At 45.9% G+C, this 25760-nt stretch overlaps 1 protein-coding gene across 1 annotated transcript in view; it reads right to left on the bottom strand.

Annotated features, from left to right (window-relative positions):
- LOC308157355 (collagen alpha-1(XXVII) chain B-like) overlaps positions 1 to 25760 on the bottom strand; it is a gene marked incomplete at both ends in the record, with an annotated part of 60833 nt that overhangs the window by 22859 nt on the left and 12214 nt on the right. The window contains 15 exon segments of the mRNA XM_080530902.1: positions 63 to 116; positions 311 to 364; positions 481 to 534; positions 1944 to 1988; positions 2143 to 2196; positions 2576 to 2620; positions 4294 to 4347; positions 7421 to 7465; positions 8128 to 8181; positions 9786 to 9830; positions 11259 to 11312; positions 13166 to 13210; positions 18880 to 18933; positions 19539 to 19592; positions 22265 to 22318. Coding sequence (XP_080387028.1) covers positions 63 to 116; positions 311 to 364; positions 481 to 534; positions 1944 to 1988; positions 2143 to 2196; positions 2576 to 2620; positions 4294 to 4347; positions 7421 to 7465; positions 8128 to 8181; positions 9786 to 9830; positions 11259 to 11312; positions 13166 to 13210; positions 18880 to 18933; positions 19539 to 19592; positions 22265 to 22318 — 765 coding nt within the window.

Genomic DNA, 25760 nt, shown 5'->3' with positions numbered 1-25760 from the left:
CCTCCGATATATAACTAGAGTCATGACATCGGTGGTGATCTCTGCCCTGAACAGATGCTTACCTCTAGGCCGGGAGGGCCAGGGAAGCCACTAGGACCTAGGTCACCAGGCTTGCCCTAGGAGAAAGAGAGGAAATGGGCACTGTCTGATGTCAGAAGTCCTGTGTGGCAGAGGTTCACCGGGAAAGGGAACCTACTGGGAACTGTTCATCTTACTGATGGAACAGTGAGTAAATGTAGTATTTCTATCCACGGTCACAGGTGCACAGACACAGTGTTTCATCTCTAAGGGCCTGGTGGTCATAACACACCTGTGGTCCAGGTGTCCCCTGCAGACCTGGTAACCCAGGGGAACCCTGGAAACCCTGAAAACAGACAAAATAGGGACACGAAAGAGATCAGCATCGACAAACAAACACACACGACACATTATCGGAACACATCTATTACACATCGGTTAGGTTGTTAGTTAGTGAAATACCTTGTCGCCTTGGAAACCGTTCTCTCCTGGCTCTCCCGGAAGACCAACTTCACCCTGACAGCAGAGAAAAGTAAGGAGAGGTTAAAGTTAAAAGTTAGAATAGAATTATTTTGAGTACAACACATTTATATAGTATAAAACATACACAACAACAAGTCGGCTCAAAGAAAAGTGGGTACAACTTTACGAAGGCCCAAACCGTTGTAGTCATGGGCATGATGACCAGACTGGTCTGTGTTTTGGATGTTTGGCACGATGGCAACAACAAAACAGGGGGTTTTCGAAGGCAGAAACAGATAGGCTCAAACTACTGTTCTCCATCACGGTCCTGTCTGTACCCTGGACTCAGGACATGTGATACTGCCCGACTGTCCTCCCAGCTAGTATTGCAGCCAGGTGTGAGCATCATCAGACAGTACGGTTATGTTATGTTATGCCAGCATAACTGTATGCCAGCTCTAGGGTTCAGCTGGCCAGCCGTACTGTAGACTTTACAGGAAACACGGCTCGGTCGCCTGGCGTCTCGGTCTGATCTGTAGGTCATACTACCGCATACTGTATACACAGCTACAGTACACATACAGTATGTGTGTATCGCTCTACAATTATTTTAGAACAGGGCCGCCGTTCATTATGTTCATTATTAACCATTATGATTATTATGACGATCATAAGGCTGTTTCGGTGTCCCCCTCCGGGCACTTGGTGCCCTACGCGTAGCGTGTGATGCGCGTGTACGTAGCGGTGGCCCTGGTGATACATCAAGCAAAATGTAAGCCAAAGGTCCTCCGTGGCTCAATGGCACTCTGTGTCTCAGTCGTTAGAGCGAGGTGCTAACAACGCTTAAGTTGTGGGTTCGATTCCCGCTGGATCCATATATACTGAGAAACGTACGGTAAGCACTCACTGCAGCGGAAGTCGCTTTGGATAAAAGCATCAGCTAAATGGCATGTATAAGTCCAAGCTCAAAACATGCATGAATGAATGAATGAATGAATGAATGAATGAATGAATGAATGAATGAATGAATGAATGGTCTTTATTGTCATTGATATAGTACAGGTACCAAACAACGACATTTGGGAGGGGGGGCTCCCCTGGTGCTAGGAGAAAAAAAAACTAAAAACAAGAAGGGAAAAGAGCTGGAGAGCTGCAGTGTAAACTACAACTACTGTACATGCCTTACTGTATCTATCACTATCATTGTCATGTTTTTTTATATCATGTTCTATTTGCACTTCTGGTTAGATGCTAAACTGCACTTTGTTGTCTAGTATCTGTACTCAATGACAATAAAGTTGAAACTAATCTAATCTAATCTAAAGTGTAGGACATCTGGTGGGCATGGGGTGGTGTTTAAGGGGATTCCTGGATCATATTATGTCATGAATCATTTTCAATAACTGATCAGATCAGATGTTTATAATACATACAGTAGGCTAATAAGGGAGTATTCAGATCACCTTATCACCTTTCAGTCCTGGTTCTCCTGGGTTTCCTGGTACCCCCTGAAAAATACCCAATCACAGATGTGCAAACCAAAACAAATCAAACGTTGTAATGCAATGCACTGGGCATACCCTATTACACCCACATTCATTATTCCAAATCTAAACAAACAAAGAAAACGACAACAAAATTAATTGTGTTTAGTTGAATTACCTTGAGTCCGAATGGTCCTGGTAAACCCATGATGCCAATAGGGCCCATGTCTCCCTGCCACCAACAAAATACACACAGACACACACACACACACACACACACACACACACAGACACAGACACAGACACACAAACACTGTAAAGGGGGAATACACAAAACTAGGCCACACACACACTGTAGAGGGAAATACAGAACTCAATACGACAAGTGGCTCTCCCACAATAACTTCATCCACTTTCCCAGAATAGAGTACAGATCAATGTAGCTGAAAAGGGGCCTATATATGGTAATGTTTGGGACCGATATTGTGCTGTGATTATCACTAAGTGGGCTGAATAGCATGCAGGCATCTCAAAACCAACCCTACTGCCCCAGAGAGTTGTGAAGGTTAGAAGAGAGAGAGAGGAGGCTTCAGATAGCTTTAAATACTTACAATGAGGCCAAGAACTCCGTCAGGACCAGGGGCTCCCAGCTCGCCCTAGGAGAGGGAGCAGATTGCTAAGGTTATAGGGCTCTATTCTAAACAAACACCGGCAGAAGAGAGGCTTCGTGTTCCTACGGCTGGAGGGGAAGGTGGGAGGGAGAGAGCCTAATCATGTGTGTGTGTGTGTGTGTGTGTGTGTGTCGTCCCCTGATAGCTTGTACAATCTGCAGCTCCCATCTGGCCATCCCGGGCCAACCTAATGAAAGAGCGCCTGGCGCGACACACAGAGAGGGGCTTGTTGTCCGGGGTAACTACCCCACTGCTCTGAACCATGCCCACATCCTCTCCAAGCAGCAGCCCCGATGAAAAGAGAGAGAGAGAACTTTTTTTTAAAAATCTAAAAAGGGGAGATAGATGTTACAGAGCCCAGTGTGGCCTTCCTGTCCCTTCCCCATGAATGAAGAAGGATTCAGTCAGCTAGAACTTTCCCTCTCCCCGCTGGAATGGCAGGAAATGGTGTTGGAGAGGTCTGCAGAGGTCAGCCAATCATGATATCACACTAGACCTGTCAGTCAAACAGCTGGTTTCACAGTCCATGTCCTGACCACAGATGCTCTCGTGTCAAAATGGGACACGGGATTGACAGCTAGGGAAGTGTTCTTAGAAATTGCTTTATTTGACAGAATTCTCCTCTACTTTGAAGAGTATGTGTTCCCCTCTCTTGCTTTGAGGCTGGGGGATATCAGTATTTTGACCTGTGGACAGAGTGCCCCCTACTGGCCCTCAAACAGCGCATCCATCCAGCACTGCTGCGATTTGTGGTTATGGTTCACACCAGGGGGAGGCTGGTGGAGGTAGCAATGGGAGGATGGGCTCATTGTAATGCATGGAATGGAATGAAGAATGGTATCAAACATAGGTTTCCATTCAATTACAACAAGCCCATCCTCCGATTTCAACGTCCACCAGCCTCCCCTGGTACTGACCAAGCCCTGGCCCCTGCCCTCTGTCGACCCCTCTGTGAAATAACTCCGATATACTCTGGTGCTGTAAGGCCACACGTACACATGGATGTTAATGCAACATTTTAATGAGCATGTGTCCACAGTTCTGTGACCCCAGTGCTGTGGTCCAACTGGATCAAAGAGCAGATAGAGACACTTGTGGCACACTAATTAACTCTCAGGCTGCAGTCATTAAGAGCTCAGGACGAGGATATCCTCCGGAATTAGGACTTCCAGGAACACTGAGACCCGTAATTCCCCACAGTGGAAAAATCAAGGCTATGTACAGTATGTACCAGCTCATTTCAATTCATCAAGCGTGACGTGGGCATGTGTGTGTGTGTGTGTGTGTGTGTGTATGTGTGTGTGTATATGTGTGTGTGTGTGTGTGTGTGTGTGTGTGTGTGTGTGTGTGTGTGTGTGTGTGTGTGTGTGTCTATGTGTGTGTGTGTGTGTGTGTGTGTCTATGTGTGTGTGTGTGTGTGTGTGTGTGTGTGTGTGTGTGTGTATGTCTGTGTGTGGTGACGCTGTAGCTTATGACAGGTGTCACACTGTCATACACAAACATACCTTCCTTCTGTCATACACAAACATACCTTCCTTCCTCCCTCCCTCCCTCCCTCCCTGCATTTCCTAGTGGCAGAGAACATGTTACCATGTGTATGAAACCTAGTGAAAGAGGCAGGAAACACAGGTGGGAGACTGTGACAGGAAGTGACTTACTGGGTTCCCGTCTGGACCGGGCGGTCCCCGCTCCCCGAAGCCCCCTGGAAACCCCTGGGGAAACAAACAGAGTACAGCCGTGTTATCACTCTGTGCCGAGGTGGCATAGCGCTGTAGTAACACAGCTAGAGACACCATGAATGACACACAGCAGCATCCTGTCCTGCAGAAAAACACACCGACCACAACATCCTCCAAAAAACAATCCATCAATCAATGTCGACTTTATTTGTAAGTAAGACTTGACAAAGACTACGGCCGAAACCGTTGTTAATTAAAAAGAAATCGACACTTTTTGCATCTGGAATGTGGAGTGTGCGGCTTCTACTTCATTCAAACGACTTCATTTGTAAAGCACATTTCATACACAAATAATGCAATACAATGCTCGCTGTTGTTTATGTACATATTGTGGACACATGTTCAAAAGACTTGCTTTGTCATTATTTGTATTGCTCTTGGACGTGTGTATACACAAGAGAGTGGGCTACAGCAAACACAGCGTCAGCAAACAACCATAATCATCTCAATCTAGAGGTTTTGCAGAACAGCACACATAAGCATGCTGCAAACACGTCCGCGGTCTTCATTCCTTGGAGACTGGCAGGAAATTCCATGGTTGAGTGTTTGGGAGCGCGCTGCACTGGCAGCAGCTCTAACAAGCCCTGGGGACAGACTTCCTGCCTGCCTGTCTATCTGCCTGTCTGTCTATCTGCCTGCATGCCTGTCTATCTGCCTGACTGTCTGCCTGCCTGCCTGTCTGCCTGCCTGCCTGCCTGCCTGTCTGTCTATCTGCCTGCCTGTCTATCTGCCTGCCTGTCTGCCTGCCTGCCTGTCTGCCTGCTTCCCCCCCCTCCCTCCCTCCCTCCCTGCCTTGCTCCCTCCCTCCCTGCCTTGCTCCCTCCCTCCCTGCCTGCCTGCCTGCTTCCCTCCCTGCCTGCCTGCTTCCCTCCCTCCCTGCCTGCCTGCCTGCCTGTCTATCTACCTGCTTCCCTCCCTCCCTCCCTCCCTCCCTCCCTCCCTCCCTGCCTGCCTGCTTCCCTCCCTCCCTCCCTGCCTGCCTGCCTGCCTGCCTGCCTGCCTACCTGCCTACCTGCCTGCCTGTCTATCTACCTGCTTCCCTCCCTCCCTCCCTGCCTGCCTGCCTGTCTACCTGCCTGCTTCCCTCCCTCCCTCCCTCCCTCGCTCCCTGCCTGCCTGCCTGCCTGCCTGCTTCCCTCCCTCCCTGCCTCCCTCCCTGCCTGCCTGCCGGCCTGTCTACCTGCCTGTCTACCTGCCTGCTTCCCTCCCTCCCTCTCTCCCTCCCTCTCTCCCTCCCTCCCTGCCTGCCTTGCTCCCTCCCTGTCTGCCTGTCTACCTGCCTGCTTCCCCCCCTCCCTCCATCCCTCCCAGCCTGCTTTTCTCCCTCCCTCCCTCCCTCCCTGCCTGCCTGCCAACCTGCCTGCCTGTCTACTTGTCTACCTGCCTGCCTTCCTGCCCCCCTCCCTCCCTGCCTGCCTGCCTGCCTGCCTCCCTGCCTGCCTCCCTGCCTGCCTGGCTCACTATCTGCCTGCATCCCTCCCTCCCTGCCTGCCTGCCTGCCTGCCTCCCTCCCTGCCTCCCTCCTTGCATGCCTGCCTGGCCTGGAGATCTGCTGACGGTGCATTTTTCTCCGCCTTGTGATCACTGGTCCATTATGACGGAGAACAAGAGTGTTGGCGCTCGGCGGGGCCGTACGCTCAACGTGTGCTTGTCCCTACGCCAAGGTCAACACTGATCTGCGCTCCGGCGCATGGCTGCAGAGAGCGCCCCGCCGCAGAAGACAAGCACTGTAGTTACACAATGGATGATGAACGACACTCACAGTAGAGGAGGTCTCTCCCACAGTCAGATGGAAAGTGGCAAATCAGACGAAACTATGGGAGTTCTATGGCACTCACTCACAGTTCTATGGCACTCATTCACAGTTCTATGGCACTCACTCACAGTTCTATGGCAATCACTCACACAAACAATTAGTTTTTGTGGCAGAATGTGGACTTCAGCATTAGGCAAATCTAGGAAAAGTAAAAAAGGAGTAATTGCCTCAATGTGACACCATAGAGACGTGTGGAAAATCGCTCCTCTCTCCAAGAACGACAACGGTTGTATTGGTTTGAACAAAAACACATGGTTCCTCAACTCTGGAACGGGGTCTGACCTGAATACGACTGCACTGGTAGTAGCACGAGGTAGTGTCGGCGTCTGGGGCAATCTGCTGACACATTCTATTCACTGTGTAATTTTTTGTGAGAGCTATTGTAGTCCTGAGTCTAGTCTAGAGTACTGTCCAGTAGTCGGGGTTGGTTTAGCATAATCTCAGAGTGACCACACTTTAGGACCCAATAACTCTAACACAATAAGACGCGAAGGGGAAGGGCTTGTTGGTGCCATCAAACGAAACAGCTCTCTCTGCCATGCGGTGCTTCTTTCATTCACTAACCACCGGCGGTCAAGGAAAATCACTTAATCGTCCAAGTTTTTTAAAACTGTTCTTGGGAAAATGTCTCTATTACGTAAGTCGTTACGGCCATCAGTATTTTCCATGTAAGCCCGGCTCGTTTGTTGGTGGGAGAATTGAAACCGCCACATCCAGGCGCCAACGAGACTTCCCTGGTCTGTGGTCAGCTGTTCTGGGTGCCAAAACCTCAACCGCTTCACCGCATTAAACGTTGCTCCGATACAATGACAGTCCCTTGATATACACAATACAAAAAACAGGGCTCTCCAGTGAATGCCCCATAGAATGATTAATTAGGTAGCATTCATGGGCTATTTGGCAATAGTACCCACTGGTGCCCTAATTGTAGACAGTTCATCCTATTCACAGATGATATATATATATACTGTATAGTCTTAGGGGAGGACTACAGGGAAGCTATCGGGAGGGCTAAAACAACATCAATCACACATTTATGGCTGAGACAAAGCTAAAGAGTCTCCTTAAAAACTGGACTCTTCCACTGAATAACGCCATGTCATACAGTTAATCTGCTTAATATGCCTAACAACTAACAGGCTGCATGAAAAGGCCTTCAGGTTCATGGTATGGTATTGCATTCATAACAATAAAGGATGTCTGAAAAAATATGTTGAGAGAAAACTTTACCGGCCTACCCATCTTGCCCTTCTTCCCATGAACTCCAGGAATTCCCTGAAGACAGGAAACAGAGGAGGAGACAAGAATAGAAAAGAGAGAAAGAGAGAAAAAGAGAAAGAAAAAAAAAGAGGGGGGTGGGGGGGCATAAAAGAAAGAGAATGATGATTCCATATATTTGGACCAAAAAAATATGTTAGCATAATCTAGTGCAAAAGTGTTAAAAGACACACTCTAAACAACATTCTGATCCCGTGCTCTAAGGAGCGATAGGAAAAGGAGTCTTGGCCTGTCTAATCCAAAGCAGCCTGTTACTCCAGCTCCCATATATTACCCTCGCTTCTGACTATTATCCCAAACAGTGGGGATGGCTGGAATTCCACCAGCTCTTGATCCTGGGCAAATATTATGAGAAGGGCCTACTGTTACTCTGTTGCCTATCGGGAACTGTTTGGTGGAGCGTGCCTAGCTACTACTAGTATTTCATCCAGTGTACCGTAAGCTCCTCTATTTCACAATCATTTAGACTCACGAGAGAGTGAGATCTGATGATAATGACACTGAGTGTGCCACCCATACGGACAGGGAACACTTTGAGGCTTTTGACCTAAGTATTAGTACAAACGAATACAAATCCTCAGATTCTAGGATATTGATATTCATACGGTGGTTTCATATTCACATTATGGAATAAGTGAGTTCAGAGATACTCTACTTACCCTCTCTCCATCAGGTCCAGGAAGCCCAAAAAGTCCCGGGATTCCTATGAAACCCTGCAGGGGTGAGGAGTGGGAGATGGGAGAAAGGGGGAGAGAGAGAGAGATGAGAGAGGGGGGAAGGAGGAGAGGGGGGAGAGTGATGGGGGAAGAGAGAAAGGATTGGAATGAAGGAGATGAAGAAGAATATACATTAGATCATCAGTTCTTCTAACACGTTTCTATGGTGATCAGCTCAGCAGTGACACTTTGATCTGTTCTGTTCCATCAACGTGTGCTGCTGGGGCATCAGGGGGTGTGGGGGACCTCCGTGAAGAACTAAGCCTTGAAGCAAGTGTATATGCCCATGGACTGCATGGTGCTGGCTTCCACGATGTAGTCCAAGGGCACATACCCTCACGTCAGGGATCTCGGATGAGTCCTGGGGGAAGCTGCTCGTGGAGGAGAGGAGAGGAGTGGAGGGGAGGGGGGAGAGGAGAGGAGGGGGATTGGAGAGACAGAGGGACAACAGAACATGAAGACGAAGGGGGGTGATAACATTTGAGGTTACATGAAAAACAAAAACAAAACAACAACAACAACAGCTCCAAGAGTGGATGGGAGCAGCCATGCTACAGGGCCCGGGCCCGGGGCCTTCTATCAGTGGCCCCGGGCCCGAGCTAGATTTCTCTTCCTGCAACGAATGGTGGATTGCTGATTCACATGCTTGGTATTCAAATGTATTGATTGTAAGTCGCTTTGGAATAAGGCGTCTGCTAAATGCCAAAAATGTAAATGTAAAATGTAAGAAATCCCCAAATTCCCCCAGGAGCAATCCAAGTCTCCAATCCAAGGATCGACCAGGGCTATATTGTAAAATACTTATCTTCAGATGTAAGCCAGACCAGCAGGCCGGGCATGGCAGCAGCAGGCACACATGTATAATACTTCACATTTCTACACCCTCACCACAAAGACCTCTGCCATTGCAATCATGCAGTCACCGCAAAAACCTCATGTCATTACCATCACGGAGAGTTAACAGGGCCAGACAGGCCAGTGTTTACAACATGGGTCTCCTTATGTGCCCGCTCTGGTCTGGTTATAAGTCATTTCACATGCATTGCATACTTCACTTCACACAACAAGACCTCTGGAAGTGCTTTACAATGTGGTGGCGGGGGGTGTGTACCAACACACGCTTCCTCTTACTTGTGTTTACATTACAACACAATACTGATAGATATGTATTACATGTTGTTACAGATTATGTTACAGGTGTGTACTGGGCAGGCGGCACTCTGGCTGGTTGTATGTACTAGAGAGCACGATAGACACAGCTAGATGAAGTACAGTTGGAATGTACTGTATGGTAGGCCTACATCTGTGGAGGCTGGTGGAGGTAGAAATCTGAGGACAGGCTCATTGTAAATGCATGTAATGGAATGAGGAACAGTATACACATTCCATGCAATGCAATGCAATGAGACCCTCCTCTGATTCCTACCTCTGATTCCCAGCCTCCCGTGGAGGCCTCTACATGAAGAACAGTACAGATATCAAACAAGTAAAAACATTGCATATTCAGGAGCATTCAAGAGGATCAAGCAGAGCATTTTTTGACATTACTCTCAAGTCATTTGTTCCAAAGTGAATAGTTCCTTAACTTCTAGGTGACTTACCCGGCTGCCTTTAGGCCCCATATTCCCAACAGGCCCAGGCAAACCCTATGGAACAAGGAACATGGTTACCATGGTTACACATCAGTTAGTGATCCAACTCTTCCTATATTCATGGTTATAAAAACACAGACGGAGTGCATTTGGTTTGAACCTAATTTTGTTCTTGTTCATCATCAGACCAGACCAGTGTACAATAATAATATTATGATGAACGACTGTTGGCTGTGTGTTCACAAAATCTTTGCGACGATTCCAAATAACTGACAAAGCGGTATTGTGTTTATATTAAGGAGTTTGCATGAGACTAAGATACAGATATAAGTGGAACGACAATCTTGTTAGGTAGTCAAACAGCAAAAGCAAAGAAAAAATCTCCCTATGAAAGTCAAGATGACCTAATTGAACATAGGCTCAGAAATGAACATTAACGTTAGGCTAATAGAACTCTAAGCTGTCGTAAACATTTTCCAGCATGCCGAGCTGTGAGCATTTTCCCATCTGTGTGTGTGTGTGTGTGTGTGTGTGTGTGTGTGTGTGTGTGTGTGTGTGTGTGGGTGTGTGTGTGTGAGTGTGGGTGTGTGTGTGTGTGTGTGTGTGTGTGTGGGTGTGTGTGTGTGTGTGTTTCAAACGTGCAAAACCTGAGGGAGGAAGCATGTTTTACAATGCAGAGCAAACTAAATACTACAACGCTACGGGGACTTTTTAAATTATATTCCCAGAAGTGGGCTGCTGAAAAACACTCACAGTGTGAGCTTTGCGAAAGAAGGCGGAAATGTATTGGTATCGAGGGAGTCACCCCATTAGTCACACTTTTATTGCATTTTTGTTGTTTGAAGGACTGCCTACTAAGTTAAATACATTTTGACATTTGATTTCCTGTCAAGATTAGGGGCATCAAATCGGAAACAAATACAACGCTTATTTCACCACAGATGTGGAGACTGGTAGAGGTAGAAATCGGAGGATGGGCTCATTGTAATGCATGGAAAGTAAGTAAGTAAGTAAGTAAGTAAGTAAGTAAAGCGTTATTTATATAATGCCTTTCGTGCATGAAATGCAACTCAAAACTCAAAGAAAGGAATGATGAAATCAAACAGATTCCTTTCCACGCATTACACTGAGCCCATCCTCTGATTTCTACCTCCACCAGCCTCCCCTGCACCACAGGTGTTGTTGTACAACCTCAGTTGTAAGGGGTGGTGGTGGCTCAGGGGGCAGAGCCGGCGTCTAATGATCGCAAGGTCGGCAGCTTGGCAGTTATTATTATCATTATTATTAGTGTGTCCTTTTCCAAAACACCTTCCTCTCCTTCTCTAGTTTCCACTCAGTGTTCTGTGTGAGTGTGTGTGTGTGTGTGTGTGTGTGTGTGTGTGTGTGTGTGTGTGTGTGTGTGTGTGTGTGTGTGTGTGTGTGTGTGTGTGTGTGTGTGTGTAGCCCTGTTTAACCATCACCGCAACAGTAGATTTACTGCACCTGCCTGCCAGGATAACCTTTGGCCCCTGGGCTTCCGTCGTCTCCTCGAGCACCCTGCAGAGAGAAAGAGAAAGAGTGAGGCGAAGGGAGGGGGGCGTGACACAATAGCAGTGTCATCCTCAGTGGAAGAAGGAGGAGGAGAGTAATGGAGAAGAAGCAGCAGAGGCGTTGTTAGGATCTTGAAACATTGGGGGCTTAACCCGGTTAGCTGAGATTTATGTTGAGGGTTAGGGTTAGCGGGCGGTTGTGCTAAATCGACAGTGATCATTGCGGTAGATCGCAACTTTTTTCCCCCCCCAGGACACGGAGATCCAGGGCTACTCATAAAACATTCGGGGCTCGAGTTCCGGATGCCCCGGACTAACTGACGTCAATGAGGAGGAGCTAGGGGTTAAACTCCAAACAGTTATAAAAGCCTTTTGTTTAGTCAGAGTTTAGAGCCATTGCGGATGTTGGCACTGTCTACATTTAATTAACTTCCCAGTAGGCAGAGGCCGTCTTATAATGTGGTGCAACCACATACTGTTTGCATACTGTACAGAAGTCTGTTCCTTGAAATGTTTTCCCTCATCATGATACACCAATTAAGATGAGTCATCGTTTCCATGTGGGGAAATCAATTTTGAATGCACCCCTTCATAAAATGTTTCTTAATGTATGCAAAGATCAACATGGGGTTTAATGAATGCATCTGGAAAAATTGCTGCCCGTTTGTATTGAAAGCCAACAGCCGACCACAGTAATTATAGGTTGCGGATCATAATATTTATGCATTATGCATTTTTTTCAATTTCCAAAGGAAAACCAAACACGTGTCTTCAATGTGAGATCCCTACGGTAGGACATAGGAGAGTAATATCAATGATAAAGTACTACATACATAGGCTGTGTACAGTACACGCTCTAGATAGAGTGCAAGAACGCATTTTGGAACACAGCCATAGTCTCTGTTACAGTGCGTACTCCTTAGAGTTCAACACTATTTGTAGTTCTGAGGAATGTGAGAACACAGCACAGTAGACGGCAACAGAGAAGTGAAACTACACGTTCTTTGCAGTGATACTGGAGTACACACTACACTACACTACACACTACACAATACACATTACACACTATTTGTACTAGTGAGGAATCCTGGAAGGAGTGACCTGGGGTGTCCAGACTGTTTGGCCCACTTTCAGTCCTGCCAAAACCCCTCTCCGGCCAAGATTCCTTAAGTGCTAATGTGTTGGTGTGTGTGACATCGTCCTCTGTCAAGGCCAAATGTCTCCTTCTGAATCTATTGTTGTTCTCCTCTCTGTTTTCTCCCTCTGTGAAAGGCATGAGGCGGAATTCATCTTTTTTTAGCAGCAGCCATAGCGCTCGCTGTGTTGGGTAAACACAATGCAAGGCAGATGGAGAGCGGTTGATTCATTTCTGAAAACAGCTGCTGCAATGGCTTAGAGACAGTGAGTCAGATTAAGGCGAAAATGAGGGGAGTTCCACAATAACCATGGCAAATACAGCACGCCATGCAATCAATAACCAATTTTATCACAGTGTCATCTCGAATCTGCAGTACCATGTGACGATAGGACAAACTAACCCAAACTATAAACAATTAATAACACTACTGATCACACATCATCCAGGACATATAACATAAGAAAAATAGAGAACTCAGTTCTCAGTTCTATAGAGAATACAGACTTGTCAAATAGTAGAGTAACATTAACAGTAGAGTAACAGTAGAGAAACAGTAACAGTAGAGAAACAGTAACAGTAGAGAAACAGTAACAGTAGAGAAACAGTAACAGCAAAGTAACAGCAGAGTAACAATAGAGTGACAATAGAGTAATAATAAAGTAACAGTACAGTAACAGCAGAGTAACAGTAGAGTGACAATAGAGTAACAATAGAGTACTCACAGGATCTCCTGGATGACCCGGAGGACCAGGATGGCCTTTATGTCCCTGTGAATAGAGGAACAATAAATTCCCTTTTGTATGGGCATGATTTGGATCAAACAACTACAGTCCATATAGTCTGCATACCATATGCATCATTTCTGTTACTTCACCGCACCAAGACTCATTTGAACTCAAAGGTAGAGAGCATATGGTGTTGACGTGATCAGAGAGCTCTTTGAATCTTGAGATTCAAGCTGGTCACTAATGTAATGATAACAACATGTCAGCCCTGGGAATCTGGAATCATGTTGAGGATTTTATGAGTTTTTAAAGGACAAGACCTAATAGCCTTACCTAATTAGCTTGTAAAAAAGCAAATACTTAATTCTTTATATTTAAGAGGCTATGGGTGATTTGGTTTAACAGACCCCAAAAATCAACAACAACAACAACTAAACAGTTAAGAGGTTATGAAACAGCAAGCCATTTTCTAAAATGTTCTCAGTATGAGACAAACAAACACTGCACAGTACACTGCTTTCCTACCACAACATTATGAATAATGGATGAGCACAGTACGGTGCTTTTGTATACCTTTCAGATGCAGCAGTTTCCTAGGAACAAAAATCCACGCTTTAGAATAACACTGTACAGACTCTATTCTATGAATAATTAAAGCTGTTATATGCAAATTAACCTACTCTGACGGCTAAGTCAACTTCACAACATTGTTAATCAGTGTATCGAGGAAGCACTTAGAAAAGAACAACAAGCTAACATGACTAATGGACCTATTTTCTCAGAACTAGGGACATATACTGTGTGGGACCGATATCTGGTCTGTATTGAGAATACTTAGCTACTGTAGCTAGCTGGCTGACATCCTGGTGAGGGAACACAGAAGCATATCCTTTGAGCTCCTCCACATGACTTACACCAAGCCCCATGCCGATGCCGCTGCCTTTCAGCAGCAGGGCAAAGTAAACCGCCGCATGCCAAAAGCCCTAGAGATTAGCCTCAATGTAAACACACAGCTAGCTACCACCACAGTGTCCATGCCAAAAGGCCCTCAAGCCCCTGGTCCCGCAGTGTACATATGGGGATTATGAAGTACTTCGAGAAAGCCTGAGTCGTCAGTGAAATAAATCAGTGATTTTAAACAGGTGACCCAAATTTCAACTTATTGAAATTCTGGTAGCAATCATCCAGTACTGTAGCTAAAGACAAAGAACAATGTCCCTCAGCAGCCTCGGAAATATATTACATAATGCCCCACTACCCAGCTCCCAGGAGGGGACTAAAAGAGTAGATGAGGCTTGTGTCTACGCCAACGCACGACTGTGGAGCAATAGGGAAGAATGTGTCTGGGCCGTGCAGCCAACAGTAAAGTACAGCACAGTACAGTTAAAATTAAGGGGAAATAATCAACCCCTGGGAGTCCCTCTGTGTGTGTGTGTGTGTGTGTGGTGTGTGGTGTGTGGTGTGTGTGTGTGTGTGTGTGTGTGTGTGTGTGTGTGTGTGTGTGTGTGTGTGGTGTGTGGTGTGTGGCGTGTGTGTGTGTGTGTGTGTGTGTGTGTGTGTGTGTGTGTCTGCTGCTCCATGCATTCATCTCTTCAGCCTACTGTAATGATGTCGGAGAGTGGCAGGGTCTTGACCCCTGACCCTGGCCAGCTGTTTGGCCAAGTACAAAATGACACGGTATAACCTCTCCTATGAAGCAGTAAGAACATTGGCAGACATACAATGGTCTTTCCATTGGATTATTTTTTCATAAATGAGAGGTTGGCTTCACATCCTCACCTCTTTCAGCACTCCTCCTGTTCAATATATCCACTATGAGAGGGATTAGCAGAAAAAAGGTCCTTTGCACAAATAACACGCCTGAATAAACATAATTTTCTCTTGAACAAATAATACCCAGAAAGTGAAGGTGTCGTGAATGTGATTACAGTACATGTCTGGGAAGACCATGATGAAGTAGATGAAGACAGAGTAAGTCCATCATGTTTGGCTGTGGAGAGAGCGGAGAAGTCCAGAGCAGGGCTGGTAATGCTCCGCACAGTGTGACAGTTTCCCCCATACAACTGCCTGCCCTGCCCTGGCCTGCCCTGCCCTGCCCTGCCCTGCCTGTCTCATTATTTTACAGCCTCAGCCACAGCGCTGACTGCAGCTTGGCCAATAACATCTCTTACACATTTCCCACAGTGTGAGAAGCTGTTTCTGGCCCCAGACCAACCCCAGGCCAGCCCCAGGCCAGCTCCATGTAGGCCAAACCCAGGCCAGCCCCATGTAGGCCAAACCCAGGCCAGCCTCAGGCCAGGGATACTGTACAGCTCCCAGAGACTAAGTCAGCAAGTGGTGGCCAACAGCTAGCCAGGTCACAGGGTAAGTGAGGGTTTAGGGTACATAACAAGGGTGCATAGGGTACACCTACTGTAGCTTTAGGCCCAGGTTGCTGTGAAACACTTTGTAACAAATGCATCTGTGAAATGTACTTTGACTTTTTTTTCCCTGACAGAAAATGACCTTATTTTGTTAACAATTACATCAATTAGAGGGGTCTTCTGGGATTAATCAGTACATCTGATGATTACTCTGCGAATCGATGACTACTGAAGGCAATGACGTACTTCCAGTACTCACTTTTGCCTTCCTGTACCTCTCAGCCTCCAAACATGTTTCTGAGCATTCAAATGCTAACCATGGTGAATAATTAATCCCACCTGGAACCGTGTTTGAGAATAGGAGGAGTCACCCTCTGTCCTCACCCAGGTTTCATCCACAATTACCATCATTTACAGTCCATGGAAGAATAAACGTTTTTCCCTCTACCCTCCAGTACTTTCCATGATTTCTATCATAAGCCCCTTCCACACATACGAGCCTTCCCAGTAGATTCCATGCAATTTCCAGGGTCGCTGTATGTCTGAACGGAAGCCTGAACATTGCCTGTTCTGTCTCCTTTCACAGCTGTCCTGCATCGCGCAACCAGCAATCATTTCCAATCATAGTGGAGGTATGATATATGACATATATATATATATATATATATATATATATATATATATATATATATATATATATATATGTCAGTCTCACCGGCTCCATGGTTCTTTGTTGAAAGGCATTTTTAACGAACTCCCAGCAAAGTCAAAACACGAAAATCTGCGCTCACTACCTTTTCCAGTTGAACATAAACTAAACTATTTCAATGCTGCTATTGTTTGCGATGTTACAAGATCCTTACATCCCACCATTTTTTTCAAAGGATGCATTGTAGTTGAAGTCAGCGAGACCAGCAAGAAAACACAACTTAGATCTTCTCTAAAAAAAATAAAATTAAAAAAAATCAGATTTGATCCCTTTTTCACCCAATTTGGTATCCAATTGAACCCAACCTAGCATCCAATTATCCCCTGCCTATTGCGTAGGATCCGCCGCACGACCCCGTGGCCGGCAGCCCCAGAGGAGATCGCCAGGCAGACTAGCTGACTGGCTCCTCGAGCCCAGCACCGTTATTCCGGCACCGCTGTTGCGCGACGGATCCTTGTCCGGAAATAGTCCTATACCGCCCTCTGGAGCGGCCGCTCAATATGCCGCTCCCTGTGTGCCTCGGCCATATCCGGGTCTGGCGAGACCAGGATTTGATCCCAGTCCCCGGTGGGCAGCTTGCACTAGTGGCTAGTGCTTAGACCGCTACGCCACCGCGGGGCACCCTGATCTTCTCTAATTCTAACTTGATAGTACTTCGTTTCCAATCAGCTAGATTACTTACTTAGCTAGCTTACTTTTACTTCTCAAATGTACTTTTTGTGATATAGACACACACACAGTCTCCTCCCAGCTGTCCTCCATTGCGCAGTCAAGAGAGCCCACAGCGCATAAAGAGAGCGATAGAGCCCAGAGCGCATAGCAATATGTCTAATTGAGTCACCTCGTATTATGCTTATCACCAAGTTCTCCCATACTGTGCTTTTGGTCTAGTATAGTATGTTTATATCAACAGTAATCAAGTGCTTTAGTTGGCGAGCAAACTTGGTGATGGTAAGCACTGGTAATACGAGTTGACTTGCTGGAATGAGACAGGCGCGCGAGACCACCACACACCACATATCTGCCACATATCATACCTCTGTCCCACATGTATTTATCATCATATTTTAAAATATAAAACAGAGGTATAATATGGCAGATATGGTACATGGCAGTCCCACGTGCCCGTCCCACCCCAGTTCTGCATCCAGTTGAATGCATGTATTAAATGCAATGATTCAAGTAGATCGCGCAACACAGGAATCAACCGGCATGTGTGAACGCCGGAAATGCCCGGTCGACATAGCTTGGGATTCCATGGAAATGACAGGGAACTATGTGTGAAAGGGTCCTACAGAGATCATTCAGGCATGAGTCCATCTCACCATTATACTGAATGAAATAACCTTGAGTCATCCAGATGGCCCATCACAGTCAGATGGACCTGTTGCATAACACATGAGTATAGCGCCAGACATCGTGTGTGTGTGTGTGTGTGTGTGTGTGTGTGTGTGTGTGTGTGTGTGTGTGTGTGTGTGCATGTGTCAGTTTGTGTGCATGCGTGTAAACAACGTATGCAGTCGCTTTGGATACAAGTGTATGAATGGCATATGGATGAGAGCCATTTCCAAATGACCACCAGTTGGTTGCCATGGCCACAACCTATCCTGGCTATTCTGGGGTGTGTCGTGCTTACAGTATGGACTGTAATGGACTGTTTCTTCTTGCATCCACAGATTTCTCCTTTGGCAGCAGCCGACGTGCAGAAAATAACCCAATGATACGCAGCCAGTGGTAAGTTAGGAGAGGTAGTGTCTCCAAGAATTTTTCCACCAGCTTTTCATATTTAGTTTTCCTGATAAAAAACACATGTTGCACATGCTGCAAGGCAAGGCAGTCAGGTAACTTGAACTTGATCTTTTGCAGTGATAGGATGATTTGTATTACACATTGTAAAGTTCAGACTTATGAACTGTACAGTATGTTTTGTGTTATTTCATAAATATTTGGATAGACAGGGCTAACATGAAATAAAGTGTTCACTATGAATACTGTATGTGTGTTTGAGTATCTTTGGAGTAAAGCCAGGGGTTTGGGGGGGGGGGGGGGGAGGGTAAATCTGTCCTCATTCTCTGTGTTTGAGAACACAGAGGATGAATGAGAGCATGCATTTGGAGCATTTTGTCTGGTTCCCACTGTTAAATACGAGCCATTTATCTCCACCAGAGAAGGCTTGAACTCTCCTCAATCGCTCTCTTGTTTTGAAAGCCGAATGGGATGATGTCACAATCCAACTATTCTACCCTTGAGTCTATCAAGGCTGCAGAGGAGTGTGAATGCAGGTGTATTGCTATGCCTGGACCATGTTAGGCTTCTCTCCAAACAAGAAAGAAACATCCTGTGAGAGAAATCCTTGGCAGAGACCCCCCCACCCGCCCCGCCCTCTTCTTTCAAGAATGACTCCCTCAAAGGGATTTAGGAGTGGGCAGGGTCACAGTGCAGTGATTTAGTGAACTTCGATATGGTCCACTCTCCCATTCAAAGACTCTCTCATTCAGAGAATCAGTTCTACGTCTTGCTGCCTGTTTAAGAATGAAGGGCTGAATCCTCACTCAATGCAGTTAGTTACGCAAAAGTCAGAGCTAACATGTGTCAATATTATATAATACAATATTATATAAGCCAAAGTGGTTCATTACCTTTCGACCAACTTGGCCAGTCAATCCAGGGGGTCCCATCACGCCAAGGTCACCCTAGAAAGACAACAATTAGTTACATAAAGCAGGCCTACTTGGTATCAACCACAGGCTAATATAGCAAACTAGGGAATAAGAGATCAAATTAGCCAACTCGTTAATAAGAGATCACCTGTAAAAGGGACTAGATATTTCTACTTTCCTTGTCACCTACAGAAACACAGGACATTGTATAGCAAGACAGTATGTATGGGAAATAGTGTTTGGGAAAATGTAGGTCACTGGGTTGTTACAGGGCATTTTATGCATTTTGACAAACAACTCTACAGAACATAAGCTCAGTGGTACTGTTTCCCACCGCCCCATCCTTCAAACGAGACATTAGGAACTTAAAGCAGCGACGGTAGAAGGGACGGCTACGGCGTTGAGAAAGAAAAAGGGTCCACTTCAAGCATGCGCGATTCTGTCTCGACACTCCCTGCCATTGTAGCCCAACTGTCTACTACAGGAGAACGACTGGTACTCAGTAATACGTCTACAACAGCAGGAAGTGTCGAGGCGCGCGTGGAAGTGGAAGATGTTGTTTTTCTCGAATGCCGTAGCCGCCGTGTAATACAGCACAGCACGCTGTAGCAGTGTAATAGAGCAAGACAAACTCCTACTTTCTCTCCATTTGGAGCTCTGCCAGGTGAAAGGCCGGGGTCTCCCTTCCGTCCCTGGAACAGATGCAAAAGAAACAAATCTACGGTAAACATGAAGCACGAAATGATGTACCACCCCCCTGGGCCAATCAGTGTAAATTCTGGAGTTTGAATTGTTTACTATAGCATCCCCCCGGCTTGGGACAATCAGTGTGATTTGATACCATGTGTATGAATATACAAATATACAAATGGACGGAGACCAATCCACAGTCCCCTCCCCTGATTTCATTTCAACAAACTTTCTTTTCTAGGGATATTTCCCTGTTACGTTATGGCAGTTGTTCCAAATGAGAAACAGATGTTGATCTGTTTTCAATACAATGATAGTGCCTCTCCGCTACTTAACTTAATTGCCTCGTAACTGTAATGTGAAATTATGAAATAATTGCGTCATATTCAGGGACTGCAGAAGTCAGGGACTGTAGAAGTTTGTACATGTACAGTATGGAGGAATGAACAAGTTCACACACACACAATTGTTCAACAAGCTGACTCATATTTCCAGGAGGGTTCAGTATCCTGTATTATATACACACACACACACGCACACGCACACACACACACACACACACACACACACACACACACACACACACACACACACACACACACACACACACAATTATCTCAGTGGTATTTACACAAGAGCACAGTCCATTTATGCCCTCCACTATTTTAGTTTACAGTAAGGCCCTGAATATCCATTAAGAGTGACCAGACACATTCTTTTCCCTTTTCAGGCAGTGGGATGCAGTCGGACCCTCCCAGTGTTGCAGGCCAGGGCTTTTTCAAATCATACCACCATTCATGCATCTGAAACCATTTATCAGCCTGCAACTTAAACAATAATAAATGACATGCACTTAAAGTACCTCATCTTGATAAAGTACTATACATGAATATAAAGAATAACTATAGAGGATGTAGTGGTCTCTAGGAAGCATTACCATTTGCAATTGAGAGTAGAGGAATGTCTGTCTGTGCAGTTGGATACAAGACAAGCAGTACTGCGAAAGCTGGGGCCCCGAAATGTATATCAAGGGACACTTCTATGCACTCATGCAGTTAATAATGACTTCCCCACTTTTTCACTAAGAGGCTAGGGAGCCATTTTCACCCACACCTCTAAATGCACATGCCTATTTCAGCAGTTTCTGTACTTAACAGTCATGCGTTTGTTGGTACAGTACCTAAACTGTGAAAAGACATAAATGCCCACAAAAAAGTGATTTTTCCTATGTTATTGATGGTGGAAACATGAGCTTTCCCCGTTACCACCCGTGTCGCTCCATTTAACTCTACATTTTCATGTAAACCCCGAGTTGGCATCGAACAGTCTTTCTTTAAATTTCCTCTAGACCAACTACTCCTCAATGGGCCCATGACTGAAACTGGTGCCAAGATCTACATTCCTGAAAGTTATACTATTTCGATGTCCAATCTGAAATGTTTTGAGTGGAAACTTTACAAGTTTAACGCACACTTGAATCCCAACAGTGTTTTCATTGTTCTATTAAAGTCTACGACAAACAAAAATGAACACCTGCTCTTTTCACACCGTTGAACGTTCTTCCAGTGGACTCACACTCACTTGTCCACTGTACCTAAGTACAGTATATAGTATACACTGATGAGCCAAAACATTATGACCACCTCCCTAATATGCTGTTGGTATTATGCCTAATATGGTCGCGCATCGATGAGCCTTGGGTGCCCAACATCCTGTCGCCGGTTTGTGGTTTGTCCCTCCTCAGACTCAGTAGGTACTCACCACCACTGACCAGGAGCACCCTACAAGCCTTGCCATTTCAGAGATGCTCTGACCCAGTTGTCTGGCCACAACAATTTGGCCGTTGTCAAACTCTGTTTCACTGTTCACTTGCTGCCTAATATTTCCCACCCCTTGACAGGTGCCATTGTAACAAGACAATCAATGTTCTTCACTTCACCTGTCAGTGGTAATAATAATGTTTTGGCTTATCGGTGTATGCATCTCAGCGGTCATACCGCCTGTGTGTACGGTACTCACTCTCACTCTTTACCATTCACATTTACAGTTTTAAATAGGACATAATTGTGGGGTTTAAATCAAGTTGTCTCCAAGCAATGTCACTGCAGTATGCAGTTTGAGGTTGGAGTGTATATGGGTCAAATTAGACCACTCTTGGTATGACTCCAACTCCCACTTACTCAATGATACCAATAATAGTTATGGTTGGCCCTGATATTACCATGATCTCTGGCCAAAGGCTGGTATCCATTACATTTTACTGTTGTAGGGAAAGGGTGAGAGAGTGGAAAATGTTGAAATTCAATTCATTTTTGGGTATGGATTATTAGGTATGGACTCACAGCATGAGAGAGTTTTCATTGTATTCTGGTAAGCTTCTCACATGTGAATTGAGAAATGGCACAGTCAGCAGTCTTTTTCTTTTTTTCATTCTGTTGATGTTTCAGTTATGTTATGATTGATCCCTGCTGGACGAGAGCTACGCGTAATGAATATGCAGTACATGCACAAGGTTCATTTCAAGGCCAAGTCCCTATGAACACATAGCACACATAGCACATTATATGAACCTTGAGCAGAGTAGCCGTTTCACACACATTATCGTGGGTCCCCTTGATCATTATTGATCCCGTTTCTATAGAGTGAAATATGTACCGGTACATGATATACAAACCTTGAGTCCAGCAGGGCCGGGGCGACCAGGGTTTCCATGGGGACCAGGAGGACCCTATAAAACACAGAGATACAGACCAGAGTTAGTGACTAACCATGGAGTAAAACCCAGCCAGAGATATGGGTCATTAACCTCACATTCATCTCAGTATGACGCCTGCCTGGCATACACGTTCGTTTGTATTTATTCATTTTTAATGGAACCTTTATTTAACCTGCAGACATACATATTGCATAGTGACAGGGTACAGTGATTCATACCCTTCAGTCCAATGAACTGTTTATTGAATCATGGCACAGTAAGCCCACAGAGTCACAGAGTCAGATGAGAGGTTGTGACCCTTGTGATTGAGGGTGTAGGAGTCTAATGGAGTGCATACTTCTACTTCTACTATCTATCCATCACTGTCAGCCTAGTGTTAGGACCCTCACTGTTTCCACTCCTCTCTACTGGCTGCCTATGGCTGTCCAGCCATTTCCAATTACAATGTTTACCAATAGTCTAGCTATAGCCTACCCGAAATCAAAACGGCCACATGGAATTTAATTTGTCTGTGGTAATAGCTACTCGGGTCAGTTTGGGCTAAAGCATTGCTAGCATTGCTTGCGGACTCTGAGCATTCAACATGCATTTCTTGAAGTGTGCCCAGGCAGAGCTTTTGCTGGACTAAAGGTCCAAATGTAAAAAATCATCTTTGCCCCTCAGAACAATGAATCGATTATTCTGTCCCATCCCTAGTTTGGATAGGACTTTCTGTGGGCCATATGCATTCTGTCTGTCTGTCTGTCTGTCTGAGTTATGACACATGGACGCGTGATTTTTACTCATCCCTTCACTTTCCCATCAGCATCCAGGGGGGTACGAAGTCAAGGCCACTCACCAACAAACACAGACCATAAACGTTTGCCATGTCTATAGCCATCAAGACAAGGCAGGTCAAATGCTTTAGCGGGGGACCAATCTAAACACACCAGACAGACATATTTATCACAAGAAACTCATTGGGAGGCATAACTCCTTTTTGGGGTCATAAATAAATCAGGACATAAATCCCAACCTAACCACATGAGCCCCAACCAATAAGGAGGAGAGAAGATGGTTTGGAAAATTGAGGCAATTGCCTAGTTTCCCTAAAATTGTCTTCAGAGAAGCCAAAAACTTGATCAAAGTCAATGTTGTATACCATAGGAGAGAGATCAGCCCGCAGCCATTAGGTAGCACAACATTTATCAAAAGCAGAAACTTGGTGACAAGAAAGACAGTCTAAATTCTCAATAATTATGTTTATGTGCCTGTAAATGAACTGAAACAGAGCTAAAAGCATTCTTGAAAGAAGCCCATTGTCAGTCCAAATGTTCCATTGGAGAGAAAGGATTAGATCTCTTCTCTAAATCCTGAGTAGAAGGTGAGAGCCAGAGGAGACTAGATCACTGTGTGAGGGGGAGACAGGGAGGCCAAGGAGTGCAAGTCTGCGGTTTGCTAATCCTGCCTGTCCTAGACTTTGTTATCTATCTGTGTCTGTGCTCCATTATCACGCTGTAGAGGAAAGCAGACCACAGCAGAAAAGTGCAGGTTAGGCTCTCCCCTATGACACACAGCCTGTGTGTGTGTGTGTGTGTGTGTGTGTGTGTGTGTGTGTGTGTGTGTGTGTGTGTGTGTGCGTGTGTGTGTGTCTTAGTGTGTGTGTGTGTGTGTGTGTGTGTGTGTGCGCGTGTGTGTGTGTGTGTGTGTGTGTGTGTGTGTGTGTGTGTGTGTGTGTGTGTGTGTGAGTGTGCGTGTGTGTGTGTGTGTGTGTGTGTGTGTGTGTGTGTACATATGTGTGTGCTCAGCCCCCTCTGTCAGAGCCCACTGACTGGACATATGGAGGCACTTACCAGAAGCTCATATACAGATTTCCTCCCTCTCCTCTATTCACCCATTCAGTGCATCCCACTGTATTTGCATTAGCTGGATATTAAAACACATGGGAATCATTATCTCCAGATAGAAAGAGTGGGAACCAAGTGAGAGAAATATAGAGAAAGACAGATAGGCTGCTATATTACATTACATAGTGTGTATTCTAGTGAGGTATGATGAATGAAGTGACAGGGAGCTAATGATGAGACGGGAGATGGATATCCCCCCCTATGGAGATCCGGGGGTAGGATTATTCTACCTATCCTTCAGGAATTAGTGTGTGGGCTGACATGACGCTGGTGACCCCTCTCCTCTCTCCTGAGTTCTCAGACAGCATACTCTTGTTCTTTGCCCTGAGACGCAAGAGCCGGTACACATGCACACGCATGCATGCACACACACAGACAGACATACATACACACACACACACACACACACACAGACACACACACACACGCACACAGAAGTACATGCGCACAAACACTAGTACGGACGGACACACACACACACACACACACACACACACACACACACACACACACACACACACACCTGGCCTGGGCTGGGCTGCCTGTGGATCTAGGGCAGCTGTGTCACAGGGGGGGGAGAGCTTTGACCAGGTTTACGACACGGACTAATGACTTTTACAGGGGTAACGCGTGGTGCTACTGTCTTTACAGGCCATTAATCCAGAACAGACATTCTAACACCCTCTGGAGCCACACAGGCCAGAGAGAGAGACATGACACCTTGGGCCAGATGACCGATAGTCCAACATGATTCTGAACTCTCTATCAAATGAGCTCGATCACAACGTTAGTACTGTAAAAGGGGAGAGTGTGATTCTTATATATCGAAACTCAGTAAGCAAGGAAACAAGGGCTTCTCGATTCAGCTGTGGCAATGCTTTATTATGGCTATATTTCTTCTGCCACAAGCACGATGCACACACTAAGCACATCTGTATGCCTTTCGAAACCACTTCTCATAAAAAAAAAAAACATCTGCTATATTCAAGACCGTGTGTGTAAACAACCCTAAACATGTTTGAAAGTAAAGACGCACAGCGTCGCCAATATAACACTAAGCTATGCTCCAGTGATCCACTGTATACTACTGTACGAGCTGCCTTCATGTCAGAACCTTTCCAGCCCTCCTTGGGGGAAACCGCAGCCACGGCTTGGTCCAAAGTACCATGTAATTTCCTCGTCAACACTTAACTAGAGTCAAGTTCGTTCACATACAGTTGTTTTAAAAAAGACACAATTCCAGCTAGCAATTATGCTAATGCCCCCACTCCACACAAGGGGCTGCTTCAGCTAGTATAGCGACTGCACACCACCACCTTCAAACTGTGCCTGCTACGCTAAGGGTCAACGTTCTCCACACAGAGCTCCCTTTGATCCCCAGACCCAGGCCTTCCCCTTTAAGGCTGTGTGATATCCCGGTTCCCCTGGTTGTGGCTGCTTTGTGTGCCGCCGCAGGGCTGACCGCTGGGCCCTGGAGGAAGACTGAGGCTCTCACGTGTCGGAGGCGGTAGCAGTGAGACTGTCTGTTCTGAGGCAGACATGACACCTCTCTGTCAGGAAGAGCTAGC

The sequence above is a fragment of the Nansenia antarctica genome (genome assembly GCF_963989245.1).
Source record: "Nansenia antarctica genome assembly, chromosome: 5".
NCBI lineage: Eukaryota > Metazoa > Chordata > Actinopteri > Argentiniformes > Microstomatidae > Nansenia > Nansenia antarctica.
Note: the sequence above shows the minus strand (reverse complement) of the source record. Positions and strands in the feature narration are given on the sequence as shown.